Genomic DNA, 15946 nt, shown 5'->3' on the forward strand with positions numbered 1-15946 from the left:
ATCATGATTTGAGAATATTTCTCTAGTCAGTAGTTAGGATAGTTGGCAAACAAAATTAATGAATTAATGGATGGAGCTAAGTGTGCTGGTTAGAACAAGCCCATTAACATCCAGACCTTAACCCAGCTGAGAATTTAGTGACTAGACAGTAAAATTAATTGTCAAAGATTTGCCACATCTAATATGACTGAGCTTGAGCTATTTTGAAAGAAGATGTGCAAAGCTGCTGAAGAGTTCATCCCAAAAGCCTTTCTACAAAGTACTACTAAAGTATTGATTTGCAGGGGTGAAGACATCACTGCTGTACATTGTTTCTCTATGTTTGTCACTAAGGCTGCCAATTAAACACCATGAAGTTTATGGTTGGAATATGGCAAAGCAAGTTGAAGGATTACTTTTGCAAGACAATTTATCATTGCGTAAGGACCTCAGTAGATGCAAATAGTAAACTTTATCACCACTCTATTAGTCTGATATTTCCTGTATTGATTTTTGATCTGACATAATTAACAAAAAATTGTTTTTATCCCCATAGAACCACTGTTCTGGCTGCTGTGGCCTTCCTGGATGCCTTTCAGAAAGTGGCAGACATGGCTACCAACACCAGAGGTAGGTCTGGGAAATATATCTATGTGTGTAAAAAATATAAATGTTGCTTTTTCTGTCCATTGTTTCCTCCACTGTTGTCGTTGCTCTTGGAAGCGTGCTCAGTGAACTGGTGAAAGAGTTTCCAGCAGCCTGGAGGAACATGAGGTTACAAATTTAGAAAGAAAACTACAGGGCTGGTTAAAGACACTGAGAAATGATAGGAACAAAGCTGGTCATTCACTGGCTGAGATTCCTCATAGGATGTCTGTGGCTAAAGCACTTGAAATCGGAGAATCTCTGTGTCAGTTCAAACGGTTCTGGTATATTGGTGTCTTGTTCATAAGTGAGGGTGCTGCTTTAGCCTGGTGTTGCAAAGAAAGAGCAGAGCCAAAAAGGGATGTACCCATTCATCTGTGGTCATGACCCTCATATAGATCATGAGGGTCATGATCTATATGTCATGACCCTAACTAGGGGTCATGACATATAGATCATGTCCTTAAGGACAAAGGACCGAATTGATGTTCCTCTGTAAGCTAGCTGGTCTAAGACTTAAGGCTCCCTCATACTTCATCCTAAACCAAACAGTTGACATATTGTTGCTGACTGCTCATATTCACACACACCTTTAAGTCACTGCGTAGATCACCTTGAAGACACCACCACTAATTCACTATACATCACACTAGCATGTAGTGCGATGGTAGTGTCAGTAATAACTCATCTGACTGTGAGTTAGATGAGTTATTACTGATACAGTTCCCAAGAAAACTTGCTTATTCCTGTCTTTATGGATATTGCTGTGGACTGTTGGATAGTCAATAGTCATGATGGAACAACAAGTTGCCATGTCCCCGCAATGTTGAGAGCATGAAGTCACCCAAAATCATTTTCGTAATATTACAGCAACTTTTAGCAACAATAAGTTGCTAAAGTTCAAACTTTAGCCTCACCCTAGCTGAACTTTAAAGGATTCTGTACTTTGCCTTTTTAAGCTGGTTTAAGTTTTTTTTTTTTTGCTGTTGATATGTTTAGTGTTCCACCAGGATGCAACACAGGGAAATCCTCCTGCTGTTGTTATTTATTAGGTGCAGATGTGATACAGTGTGTGGGATGAAGGTGTGTGTGCGTGTGTGTGTGTGTGTGTACCACACCAGGTGGGCTCCAACAACCAAGGATGCAGGAAGAGGCTCATGCTGCTTTTACTGGCCAGACAGGAAGTCTCTAAGCTTTGTCAGCTTATACCAAATGTGCTTCCATTGCTGCAAATGTACAAAAATATAATGCAAATGATGCAGTTCTACTGACGCACGCTGCTCACCAGAGCCTTGCTGTGCTTCCTGTACTGATGAGTCACTCCACGAGCTAGCATCTGTCTAATGCTCTTTTTCACTGTGTGAGGCTCGCCGATGGATCTGCTAAATGAAAGGAAGCAGAAGACAGCAGTAACGATGAGGCGCTCTGCCCTCGTGCTGTATGAAAGCACTTCTTCTTATAGCGGGTCTGAATCCAACCCGAAGGGTACTGATGATCCTACTCTCTGCTCTTGGACCCCAGACGTTGGTTCTAGAATGTGGCAAAATGTGTTAGAATGTGTTCTAAATCAAAAACATGAAGTATTTTGGACTTGGGTTGAATAGAACTGAGTAGAATTTGGGGCTTAACTGTACGTACTGATTGTGATGCAGAGTCAGATTAATTAGGCCAGTGTGACATGCTGCATGAAAAGGGCTAAATAAAGAGGCATGGAGGGAAACGGTCTGAAAACTTTCCCAGAGAAGTGTTTGTTGGATTGTCAGTAATAAGATGAGAACAAGGAGAAGAAAAAACAAACACAACCATGAGGAAATGAAGACAGAAAGCCCCTGAATGTATTTTTAATTAGTGGATTGGAAAAATGTCACAAAATACAGCATGTGGGATTTATGGGTGTTTTTTAGCTTCTGACGAGTTGAACAAAGACAGCCTGGAGGACAGGAGCTGTAGTTTGCACTGCATTTGGGTTTGTGATGGTGTGTGTGTGTGTGCGCGCGAGTGCGTGTGTGTGTGTGTGTGTTAGAGGGAGATTTAACACGTTGGTGAAATCCAGCGGGAGGAGGTGTGCAAGTGTTTGTGAATTCCCCACTGGGGGGTGAAGCGGAGGCCACTCTCAGATGAACCATCCACATTTCATCTCTCTGTCTGATGGGAGAGCAAAACGCAACAACGACGGAGTGAAAACTAGAACGGCGAGAAATTCTCCATTCTGCTGCTGCTTAACTCCACCACGAACAGAGGATACTAACCTTTTATATGTCAGAAGATTACACATATTTTAATGATTTCACTGGAAGATTTTCTTGCATTTTTTCCCTGATTCTATCTGGGAGCTTCTGTCACCACCCTCTTCCTCTTCAGTCAGTAATCTCTAAAGTCCACTCACCCCTGTTAAATACCAAGCCCTTGTCATGTACAGAAACAAGACAAACCTTCCTGTACAATTCCACTAAAAACACCTTTTAGAAAAAAAAAATCCAAAAAGTCCTACAATACCTTTTGGAATTAATATTTTTAAGCTAATACTTTCTTGAGCATATTTTGATTAAATTCCATCTTATTTGTTTACTTTGATAAATCCAAAACTTGGAATTTTGATTTTTTTTTTCTCATGAAGTTGTTTTTTTGTTGATTTTGACATAGGCTTTGTATTTGTAGTATACATGTATATGTAATGACATGAAAAGCGCAATATATTGGGATCAGAATCCCAATATATTTAATAACTTTGACATCTAACTGAGGCGCTGGGATGTTTTTAGGCTCTCTTTGCACATCCTGCTCCTGTTTTTGCCAGATGTGGTAGACCTAGGTCTAATTTTGTCTGGTGTTCAAGGCCTTTTCTTAGCTAGCTAATTAAATCGCTAGCTAGCTATTTAGCTAACTACTGATTTAACAAAATATCTATCTGTCTAGCTGCATAAATAGCTAGCTAGCTCTCTAGATAGATGTTTTGTTTTGTTTGTTTCTCCTACACTTGATCTGCAGTAGCAGCAGTAAAACTGGACCAGCTCGCAGACTCCCATGGTACACATTTAGCTGCACACAGAGCAATGAAGCACAAGCGTGTGTTCTTGCATTTCTGCGTGTTTCTGTGTTAGTTTGTGTGGGACACAGCACTGATGGAGATGATTATCTGATGGTACAGAATGCCTGGTGGTTTTATTGCCCGGCTGTCTGCCTGCACCCAGATACAAGTTTTCATTATGAACATCATAAATCTCATTAATGCACACAGGGCTCACGTCTGGATGCCCTCATGCACAGATGCAAACTTCTGCTGTTCTTTGTGCATTATGATAGAAACTGATCTCCCGACTACAGATAAAAATAACCCTGCTTTCTACAAAACGAGACAGGAGCAGAAACAAACTAAGGTGTGGAGAAAAAACAGGCTGGAAGAGTCATTTTTAGAACTTTTATCATCTTGATTGAAGCCAAAGGAAGAGAGCCGAGGGCAGGAAGTAGAGACCTTTATGGCCAATGTGGTCTCAATTTGGAGAAACACAACCACTAATACGACTGGTGTGGCTACTGGTGTGACACAGAGTCTGCCAGAAACCTGGGCCACGTTTACAAGAGTTTACAATGGGTTCACCAACGCAGCATTTTGATTTGGAACCAGTTTATTGATGGATAAACAGCTTACTGACGCATGGACCTCCTCTCATAAAACATACTTAAAATACAAGGAGAAGGAACTTATTTAATTTTTGGTGATGAAGAATCTCAAACTGTCATGGTTGTGTATCAAGAAATGATGAATAGGACAGTGGAGCTGAACTGCTAGACGATGTCAGTCACAGTAAAGGATTATTTTATAAGATGCAAATGAGTATACCCTTATGAAACAACAACATAGCGAAGTATATTGGAAAATAGCATGAAATACATTAAGTACTGCATTCCCATATATTTAGAGTTTTAATGTTTCTATTTTTCAATATACTGCAACATAAGCATATACGATATAAATATATATATATATATACAGTACAGACCAAAACTTTGGACACAACTTCTAATTGAATTCAATTGCAAATGCTCTCTGCAAAAGCACTGAAATAAAGGACTTTTTGTTCTGGCTGTGTTATATATTTCTGTGTTTATGGGGTTTATTTGGGGCAGGCATTAAAGTCAGGGTTGACTGATGATTATCTGTTTGGGAGGCAAAATCAAAAATATAGAGACAGAGGTTTTCCGTTTGAAGAATTCAGCATGTTATCTCCTTCCAGCACCACCTGCTACTTCGCAGAGACCCCCACCCACCTCAGCCTCACATCAGCATGTTTGCTCTCTGCAAAGTGCTTGGAAGCGTCGACTTTCCACAAAGCACAGCAAGCCGTTTTTATGTTAGCTGGAACAGCGGAGACTCTTCATAGTTGCGAGTCCGGCCTGCGATGCATGTTATCTCCCCATTTTCTCTTCCTGACTCTGGCAACGGATCCACAATTCGCCCAATCGCAGTCGAGCTGAATCACATTTACCAGCACGGTTGCCTGGCAACAGAGAGGAGAGAAAGAGGAGCGTGTGAGAAAAAGGGACGGAAGTGGTGGCGGAGAAAAAAATAGCCGTGTTGTTGCCAAGAGGAGAGGAGAAAACTGAGGAAGATGGCTTAATTGCCTTTCACAGATTGCATGCCTTTCACGGTCAACTGCCGATTCTGATCATATCCAGCTGATCATGCAACAGAATTGCCCGAGGCAGGGTTCTGTACTCTGGCCTACATAATTTGGTTACAGTGAGGATTAGTCATGTCCTGACATTATTTTAACCCCACATGGGTAATGGAGTCCATTTTAAATACAACCACAATGAAGTGTTCTGTGATTTGTAAAGTATCACAGATCAATCAGTCTCTGATGTTTTTCTAAAGCTTGCATGTGCTGAACCAGATGCAGCTTTCTGCCCTTCACCAATCCCAGGTTTTTTTAATGTAATAAACTGAGACAATGATAAATTACTCACAAACACTAATAATTTTCAAAAGTATCAAAGGTTTCAACTTCAGGATTCAATTATCTGTGGTATAAGTATACCAACATCCCATATATTGATTGATTTGGTAATATACGTCCACTCTCCCTCATAAAGGTCTAAGAGGACATCTGTTGTCCACAGAGTCATACAAATGATCCCACTGATTTTTTTTTAAAAACTTAGATCTGGACTCAGTTACATTTTAACCTTCCCATCCTGAAGTCATTCTTAGATATTGTTTGGATGCCTTCATGGAACAAATGCGTTGGCTTTCACTCATAAAATAATCAAATAAACCCCCAGTTGCACTGCATCAATGCCGACATAGACAATCACTTCCATTTGCTTTGTCTTCTACTTTAGCCCAAAAGCAACCACAGGACTTTACTGAGATTGCAAGCAAACAAATATAAACAGTACAAGTAGTGATATTACATCAGAATCAGTCAGTAGGCAGCAAACAGAAATCAGCTCAAACTTCCTGCATCAAATCTTCAATCAAGTCAAACCGATTTGTCCTAAAACGTTGGTTATGTTCCTCAAAACTTAGCTAACATTACTAAGAAAACGCACCCTGGCTTCTTGCGGTAATATTACGACATATAGAAAACTCTACAAATGGTTTTAATTCTTGAGTGGCTGTGCGATGTCCCTAATGCGTTCACACCAGTCACGCTACATGTGTCAAAAACATGTCTAATGCTTCGAGTTTGACGCATGTGTACTTTGAATGCAGATGCTTGAAAGTGTGTTGACACTAGATGTGTTTTGAGCATGAGGTGTTTCAAGAGGTTTCCGGTCTGCTTGGCGTTCACATATGCATTTGAACAGGACCAGAGTTCACGAACTGAGACTGAGGTTTGTCGGCAAACCAGAGTTTGCTTTTTATGGTCCTCATCAGAGTTCAATCAATCACGCCTGTCCAGACTTTCTAGGCAAAAGAACTTTGATTGAGTTCAATTAAAGTGGAATAAACAGTGAATGCCACCTTAGACCAGTTTTATCACTTAGCTTCTTTTGTCCCATTTTTTTTTTCTTTGTGAAACGTCATCCAGAAATATGCCACATTTCTTCATCACACTCAACCACCACCTAAATTCCTCTTTCTTACATAATTTTGTTTGTTCTTTCTTAGTTCTTTTCTCCTTCTCACCTCTCTTCCGCTGTAAGTAGGCCATGGCTGATAGGTCTCTTGTTGTTGAGAGGGTTACCAAACAACATCATTGCCTCTAATTAAGCCTCGGCAACAGAGAGCATCTACTTCCCTCCCTTCTCTCCGCCTCTATCCTGTCTCTACCACCGTCTCTCGCTCTATCCGCTGTCCTGCTCTTTCCTCCTCTCTTTTCCCCAGCATGCCATTGGTCTCCTACATTCTGACGTGTTTTTCCCATCGAATCCCGTCTCATGTTCTTGTCCTCTAGCCTTTTCTGTCCCTCCATCCCCACTTCGGTCTCTGGCAGCTCTATGTGGACATTTCCTCATGTCACAGAGCAGCATTGTCCCCGAGGTCAACAGCACAAGCTATGCTCTGTTGGACACACACACTGACACTCACACACGCACATGCAGTGCACTCTTTCAGTCAGCATGGGAAGTTGAGCTGATTGAATGTAGCTGCTCTGGGGCCAATCCTGTTTAATCGGACAAGAGGCCGGCTTGAGGAGTACGATGCATGTGGGAAAGAGTGCTTGTATGTGTGTGTGAGTTCTGAAGGTATTGGTGTGAAGTGTCTTTTGTTGCTTTATGTTGTTTTTTTTTTTTTGCTTGTTTTTGTCATGAAACTCTAAGCAATTGTCCTATTTGTGCAAAAATACCAAAGCATGAGGCATCTTCCTGGATTTTGCCTGTTGGTGTGTGTGTGCGTGTGTGTGTGTGTGGGTGCATGGGTATGTGTTAATGTGTCTGCTGGATGTGAGTGAGAGTTTGGTGTTAATCCGTAGCATTAACAGCCATCAGTCAGGCGTGAGAACCAATGTGGCTGCTGCTGCCTCAGCTGTATACTCGCAGTTTGGTCCCTGACCTTGAGTTCGTTGTGGAAGGTTTCAGCACTGACCTTTTGCATGTAATAGAAAAATTATAATCGTGTTATGATTTTTAACGTGTTAAAATCTATGTAAAGAATTAATTTAAATTAAGGTGTTAATGTCTTGGCCCGAATTTGTGGACTGTTGGACGTAACTGGAGTACCAGGCAAGGACCCTCTCATTAACGTTAACACCATATTTTATTTAAAAAGACTTCAGGCTCAGACTGTTTACCTATACTGAAACTGCCTCAGGTGAGGGTAATATCTATTGCATAGATGACTTTGAACTAGACATTGGCTAATGGCAAATGATTCCTGATGTCATTACTGACGTACCTGCCAAGCATTTTAGTATTATATTAAGGTAAATGGTCAAATTGGCTATTTGATTCTATGACATCCACCATTTGTCCCCCAGCTAACTGCTGTGCCACACAGTTTTGTACATGTGAAAAACTGACATCACAAAATAGAGACACCATACAAACTGCACACTAGCCACTCCCAGAGAACTGACACAAATGTTACTCAAATTAAATATTCTATTAATGAGCTGAATGTATCGTTAGTTAATGTCATGGTAAACCATGCAGATGCTCTGTCAGCACTGATGAAGATTCACTTAACTGAATACCTGAAGTGGCTCAAACTTATTGCAATCCTTCCTATTTCAGCCTCATGAAATCATCTTTAGTTTGACTTTATATGTATCAAAGCTATTAAATGACTGAATGGAAAAGGTAACAGAGGATTTAGTCTTCTACAGTACGTGCCGTGGTACAAGTTTTCATGTTTAGGCACACATAAAAATGTTTGGCGTACACCAACATACGCCATCTGTCATGTTAAGAAACAGAGACAGCTGTTTATAATATTAATCTATCTATTCATTTTTGTCATGTTTCTAGAACAACCTATGTATTACTTGAGCATTGCTTTTTAAAATAAATCCTAATAATGCTGTACACATTTCATAAAACCATAATTTATGGTCAAATCCGACATGCAAACATTTGGTGAAACTGTACCCTGACTTATAAAGCTTCAAGATGAAAAAAAGCGCCATCTTAGAGTCTTGATACGTTGTTTTCTTCCTCTGTTTGTGCTATTCAAATTCAGTCCTCTCTGTATTATTGCCCGGACTACAATAACCATATTGCTATATTTAGACCTCTGCAGTATGTGACTCAGCACTCTGTGGTACGGCTCCAAGTGGTTGTTGCACATTATTTTAAACAGTGTGACATACAGGGACACCCATCTTAATAGTTTAAATCCTTAAACATAATAACAATATCACATGCTTATTGTTGTACATTGCATCCCTAGAATACCAAACTATATATTACAGAAATGATATGTGAGTGTAACTGCTGACTGCATTTACATTTACCAGTGTTTTATATGATGTAAGTATTGCATTAGTCCAAGATTAAGGAGGCATTCCTATTCCAGCAGGGATTAATATTCATTCACAGGCATGCTTAATAGTCTAATCCTCTTTCTGTCATTCTGACACACCCACACTCAGTGACCACACCTCAGAATGGCTCATATACTGAACGCATTGATGCATATTACAACATGCCCCAATCTGTAGAACGAACAAGTCATGCACCATAACTTTAAAACATTACGCAGGTGCAAAACACAAATGTGAAGGTGAGTTTCTGTTCGCATGCAGATGCATTTTAACGCAAGCGGAGTGTAAGATGTGGACTGAAGACTGGCGTGGGATGGGATGTGAATTTCAAGCTCTTTCCCAATTAGGGTGCAGCCATGTATGTTAATTATGTTTTTTGTGCCTTTGTGTGGGTAATACATGCAAATGATTCTGTGAGGAAATCAGAAAGAGCAGGTAGCCCTGCAGGGGTTTGTGAGTCGCCTGTTAACACCAGCCTTGGCACAAATCAGACGCCATAAAAACAAAGATAATATTTCCTGAATGACAGCTTTGCAGGGCTACCAGACCTCCAGGGTAGATTTTCGGACTGTATTTTTATTGCTTTTGTACTCTATAAATGGTCTCCTTCCAAGAACACACATCAGCAGGTCAACGTGTCAAACTTTTGAGTACAGCTGGAAAACACCAGGCATTTAGGAGCGTTTTAATAGCATTGTTTCACTGCTGAGCTGCTGGCTTGTAAGGTGGCATGTTTTACTCTACGGTTAAAATAAACAAGAAAAAAACGCGGAGCAGCAAGAATTTTTTTAGGTCAAACTTTGACATTTCAGCTTTTAAATACCCTGAATAGCACTAGTATGTATGCATATTTAGTATGAAAATCAGGCTACCAGAACAAACCATAATAAAAAATATATTTACACTGATTGCAGTGTACAAACAAATATTCCTGAATTAGGACTATTTTGCCCCTCTGAATCCAAAGATGACATCCATTTTTCTCAACCAGTTCAGGTTTTTATTCTAATTTGATTTAGAGAAATTTGATCTTCTGACTAAATTGTTGACATTTTTGTGACATTTTCAGTTCATTTCCATTAATGTTGCTCATCCAAAAGATGTTTTAGGAGAAGAAAGAATGTTTTCTAAAGACTGTATTCATTTAATGTTACAAACTTGGAGATTTCTGTAAATGGAATAATAAACCCTGATAATAGTAAGTACATGTAAATTGAACATCCTCCGTCTCTTTCCTGTCCTGATGGAATCTCTCCTCCTGCTCGTCACTTATTGATCAGATTCTCAGGAAACCGATCCAGATGTGAGAACAAGTCCTGCATTTTGTTGCTCATGTTGCTCCGTAGTTCTGAGTGTTGACGGGATTGAGCAAAACCAATGTGACTTTTGCATTCAGCGAATCAAAATGATCCTAAAACAGTTGAAAAACCACAGATAATTTAATTTGGCTGTTATTCTTAATTCTTGGAAACACCATAAATTTACACAATATTCATGCACTGTACACTTTTTCATGTTGTCATGTTACAACTAGAAACTTCAATTAATTAAGAATTAAAGTGGTATACCAACACAAAGTAGTGCACAATTGTGAAATGGAAGGGAAATTATTCATGGTTTTCAAAATTTAGCAAAGAATTAGCAAAGTCTGACAAGCATTTACAATCTATAGTCTAATTCTTTCTTGGGCACATTGGGGAGTTTTGGGTTTTTTTTGCATTCACTGGACTTTGACTTAACCATTCCTGAAAGATAATAGTGTTGGACTAAGCTGCCTCACTCATTGGGGAGATATTTTAACAATTTATGGATAAGAATTCTTAACATTTCAAATGTCGTTTATTCTAAACTTAACCTCCCATCCTTTGTGTTTTACTGCAAACGAAAGAATGAACTCATGTAGCTTTCCAGCTGACAAGAAGGAATTCATTTGGTACAAAATACCAGCACAGGACCAACTGAATAATAAAAGTATGTTAGGAACAAAAGCTTCCACTCCAACCTAATGTAAAATGCATTTGTTAGAGTAGGCAGAGCAGCAGAGAGCTCCTTTAGATTGTGTGTCATGGAGCCTCGAGAGGACGGCATGTGCAGACAGCTCGGAAAATCAGCCACTCAACAGGCAGCGCTCAGAGAAACACCTTCACATACGGCAACATCAAACAGTGGCTCCGGTGAAAATCTGTTAATGGTTTGACCTCACAATGAAAGGTTTTCCTCCCATTTTAGAAACTCGGTTGTGACGTTTTGCAAAAAGATGTTTAATGATCCCAATTATCTGCTCTTTTCACTACTTGTACTAGACGTGTACCAGACAGATCGATGGATAGACAGACAGGTTCTTGTCCATGGAGCCTTTTGTTTGTTTCTCCCGTCTTCTTCACATGCGATCGCGTGTTGGAAGAGGAGATCGACTGACAGATTGGGGTCTCGTCTCCAATGGGGGATTTGCTTTGGTGTTTTGGAGTGAAGGAGATGTTTTCGTCTGTGGATGTTCCAACCCTTACCTGTGATGATGGCGTGTGGATAGCGGCCAAGGGACCCTGGGTAAAAGTGACTGAAATGAGCTTCCTCTGGCTATATCTCAGGGGTCAGTGGAGGTGGTTTGAGCTTCTGATTCGGATACCTCACCAATGATTCCCTTTGGATGTTTTCCAGTCGTATCTCACCAGATGAACACCCGGGGCAGACCCAGAATTCTCTTGATGAACTCTAGTCCGACCTGGGAATGTGTTGAGATTTCTCTCTTGAGAACGATGCCCGGGTCTTAATCAAATTAGAGGAATAAATACCTGAATATAAAGTTCATATTTAGCAGGTTAGCAAGAAAACTAGCTTGCTAACTACTAATGCTATTGTTCTGCTTGAAGGTCTTTTTGCTGCAGTTTCTTGAATGATGTCAGAGCCAGCTGGCCTGGTTGTTTGCTCTCTGTGTTGATATTTTTAGCAACAAAATCTGTCCTTTGGCAACAGCCCACCACTTTTCAATAAAAATGTCCTGTCTGGAGGTCTGTACTGTAGTTGCTCCTTGCTGTGGTCTCCAGGGAGTGACTGTGTAACTGTTTCAGTTTGTCTTATTTGTCTATCCTTACATGAGTTTTGGTGAGTAGCCTGTGTGAGTAAGAGAGATTTAAAGCCTCTGTAATCAAAGCCAGAGAACATGCGTTCTTTCCCAGATCCATCGGGCTTTAGTCTAATCCACCAGCCCAGCAGAACCACAGCTCTACAGTATCATGGATGTTAGTCCCCTTTAATCAAACTCCAGTCCATTTTCCTAGATAGTCCGGTCAGTTTGGGAAGGTGTGATACATTCAAACTCTGGTCCACCTACAAACCTCGGTCTGGGTTTGGTTGTAGTGAACTCTGGTACGGTTCAAATGCATAAGTGACGGCCAACCAAAAAGCAGGAAGTGGACAGCAGTCCAGGGCATTCTGGGTAAATACAACCCAAACAAACACACAATTGAAGCACTAGTGTGAGAAAAGGTCTTTTACTAAAAACTGGTACAGGAGCTAATATTTGAAGCCATTCCATTTCATAAAGAAGGAAGCTGCACCCAGTGTCTTCTTAAAAAGACTTTAGTATTGTTTCATTAAATGGTTAAGTGGTTAAGGGTTTGGATCTTTTGACTCAGTGCAGTGAGAAAGAGAACAACAGCTGAAAATGTAACAAATGTTGCTATTTTGTTCGCAAATGTACCTGAGTTTTCCAGACTGCCAGGTGTGTGTGGTTCCAGAGTTCTGGTTTTCATGACACTTGTGTAAATCTGGTCATGTGTGTTTGATGGGAAAGAAAATGTCTGGCAGTGGTATTTTGCCTAACGTGTTAAAGAAAGTTCTTCAGTGCCAGAGTTGTTTGCCAACTTGTGTCTGCAGTCCTGAAGCAGCCACACGCTGCTGCTGCCGGTATCTTCTGGTCTTTGAAAAAATTTTAAAGTTTGTATCTCTTTTATCACACAAAGGGAGCCATTTCAACTCTCCCTAAAATGTGGAGGCTGTGTAGCATTTTCATTTAGACTGATGCAAGATGTCCATAACACTGGAGACGATGAGGACGTTCTGTGCACCGCAGGCTGATGCATCTCTGTCTGTTACACATTCGCCTGAAGTTTCTTGACGTGCAACCAGGGAACTCTCCGTTTGTGTTAGTTTTTTTTAGCTTTCAAGTTTGTGTTTTGATGTGTGTTGTTGTTTGGATGGTTGTTCCCAAAAGCTCATTCGATTTTAGGTTTTATGGTGAGAGAAGTAAGGCTCCACGCTGAGACAGAGCCTGGGTAGATGGGGAAAATTTTGTACATTTTTACACTTTTTCTACTTTATACATAAACAGTTGAACTAGATAAAGTGGCAACCACAGAATCCTGATTGTGCTTATCTGATGATTTTATGTTTTCCTCACACAGTCAGACGCTACAACGTATCACTTTATGTCATTTGATGTCAGAATATTGCTATACATTTTCAGCATCTAAAGTTCCAAACAGTTAACATAGAAATGACATCTAGATCTTATTGGGGTTTTACCTGGTTAAATATAGGAAATAATAAAATAAAATAAGAAAATCCGTGAAGGATTTTATGCTGTTCTGCTGTTGAAGTTTTCCTCAAAAGGATCAGCTAAAGTCTGAGCTCAGCAATTTTAAGCCCACAACATGCAACAGCTGCTGTTAAGTCTGCACACCTCAACTTCATGCAAACCGCAGCTGTGCCGCATAAAAAGTGATGAGATCAATGTGGCGCTTGGCCTTCTTTCTAAAAATACTTCCCCTGATTCCAGTCCCAACGCTGAAACGTGTTTGACAAGTTGATGATGTAATTTATTACCATATCTAACCAAAATGCGTCTTCAGATATCACGACTTTCATCCTCAGAGAGACTTCTCCCAACCCTCCTGACCTTCACCTTCAGGATAATGTCTCATACCATAATGCTTTGCTTCAGCGAACGCTCCTGGAGGTTTTGTACATGTGGTCTCGTTGGACCACGGTTCAGACTGTACGTTTTACACGCCGCTGCATTAGACGCGGCCTGATCTGGTCGGAGTGGTGATATAGAAAACACAGTCTCAGTTTTGGTGGTGAGAGAAATACGCAGACCTCGTGAATCATTCTGTTCAATTCCTGTGGGATCCTGGCTTCTGTCCGTCCTCCTGCCTTCAGCCTGTCGTCTCATCATTTTATACGTTTCTTTCCCTCTATCTTTCTGCCTTCACTATGGTCCCAGAGTTGCATTGTTGCTGTGTCACGGCACAGATGTAGGCGTCATGGTGGTTGCTGCAGTCGTCTGTAACCTTGGTAACTGCAGCCTCACCTTTCCAGGCTTTAACCCTTTCTTCATCACATGGTACCAAACGTATACAAGCAGAATCTTCATGTTTTCCCTCCCAAACTGCTATCCTAACTTTTTGTGTGTGTATGTGTGTGTGGTGACCCTGTTAATATATACTTATTGCCGGCACATTAAACCACCCATCTTACAGCTTTCTAATTTCCAATTAATCTATTCATGCTCTGCTGCATGGAAGACGACATATGAACCAAAAACTACAGATTTCAAACTAGGATATTCAGACTGATTTCAAATCTGTCAATTTGACAACAATTAGGTTTTTAATTTTCCCTCTCCTCATTTTCACAGCTTCCATTAACTCTTTTTAACATTTTGGGAGCTACAGTTTGCCAAAATTAAAAATAAATAAATAAATAAATAAAAAATACAACTTTTACACGTGAGAATTAGGATTATAAAGATCAACAAGATCATCTCATGTGTCCAGTATTATGTTGTGACATTCTCAGGTGTGAACTGAGTTTAGGGTTAAGGTTAGGGTTAGGCTATGAAAACGAATGAAATATGAAAGCAAGTAAACATAAGGTCCTTGAGAAGATAGAAAGATATAATATGTGTGTGCCTGCATGTGTGTGTGTGTGTGTGTGTATCTTCCCCTGTCTGCTCTGTGTTCTAGCTCTTCCTCTGTGCCACTGCAACACAGACATTTGTTTCCGTAACACCCAACCGTTTGACCTTAGCAACTAACATCTCGATTCCCGCCTTAGCAACAGGGCAAGATCTGCGCTGTCATGGAAACTGTAACAAATCTGTCAGTTAATTCAGTTGCTAGGTGATGAGGATGAATGGTTAGTTTGCCGCCGTTAGTTTCCGGTGTGATCAGATCTCTTCAGCCTCTCAGTGACTCGACATGCCGATACTAGACCAGGCTTCCAGAAGGTTCAAAATATATGATGGATTTTTAATTTTCCTTCTCATTGAAATCATCAATTTCATTGTACAGATGACATTTTCTAAAAAATAGAAAGTTATTGCTTACTTGCTGTACATCAGTGAAATAATCTTGATTTCTGCATAGACTGTATGCTTTTACAGTTCATTCTTCTATTGCCTCTGTAAAACACTACTATAAATCATAACCCGTTACAAGACTTAGTGCTTTCTGTGGGTGGGTTAAATCCTGACAGGAAACACTGAAAAGCAGGAAAGGGGGAAAAAATGAAAAGGAAAACATAATTTTATGAGGCTTTATGTTGGTGTGTGTGTTTTAGTTTGATATGCACTTTAGCTTCAGAATATCTTGAATGTGACAGAGCATTCTAGTGGACACTCTGGGGATTGCCTCTGACTGGCGTTCAGCAGTTTCAAACGTTTCCTTGAGATTCTTGGCAGCATAAAAACTTTAGATGATTGATTCAAAAGAGGATGGAAATTTAAAAACATATGTGAAAACATATTTTTACCTGTTTTTCATCATGCATTTAGATTTTTTATTTTTTATTTTTTGCTAAAGGTCAGATTCTACTACAATTGTTAAGGAGTTGCCTTAACTCTTTCAGCTCAGTGAAGTTTGTATGCTTTCTCTCTGGTGGACTATAGCGCA

At 40.1% G+C, this 15946-nt stretch overlaps 1 protein-coding gene across 5 annotated transcripts in view; it reads left to right on the top strand.

Annotated features, from left to right (window-relative positions):
* The window catches only part of mtss1lb (MTSS I-BAR domain containing 2b), a 68331-nt gene that overhangs the window by 20320 nt on the left and 32065 nt on the right, over nucleotides 1-15946 (top strand). For all 5 annotated transcript variants that reach the window (XM_044133576.1, XM_044133600.1, XM_044133594.1 and 2 more), the window contains exon 3: nucleotides 536-609. In XM_044133576.1, the coding sequence (XP_043989511.1) occupies nucleotides 536-609 (74 nt within the window). The remainder of the gene's footprint in view (nucleotides 1-535; nucleotides 610-15946) is intronic.

This window comes from Gambusia affinis, linkage group LG02 (genome assembly GCF_019740435.1).
Source record: "Gambusia affinis linkage group LG02, SWU_Gaff_1.0, whole genome shotgun sequence".
Classification (NCBI taxonomy): Eukaryota; Metazoa; Chordata; class Actinopteri; order Cyprinodontiformes; family Poeciliidae; genus Gambusia; species Gambusia affinis.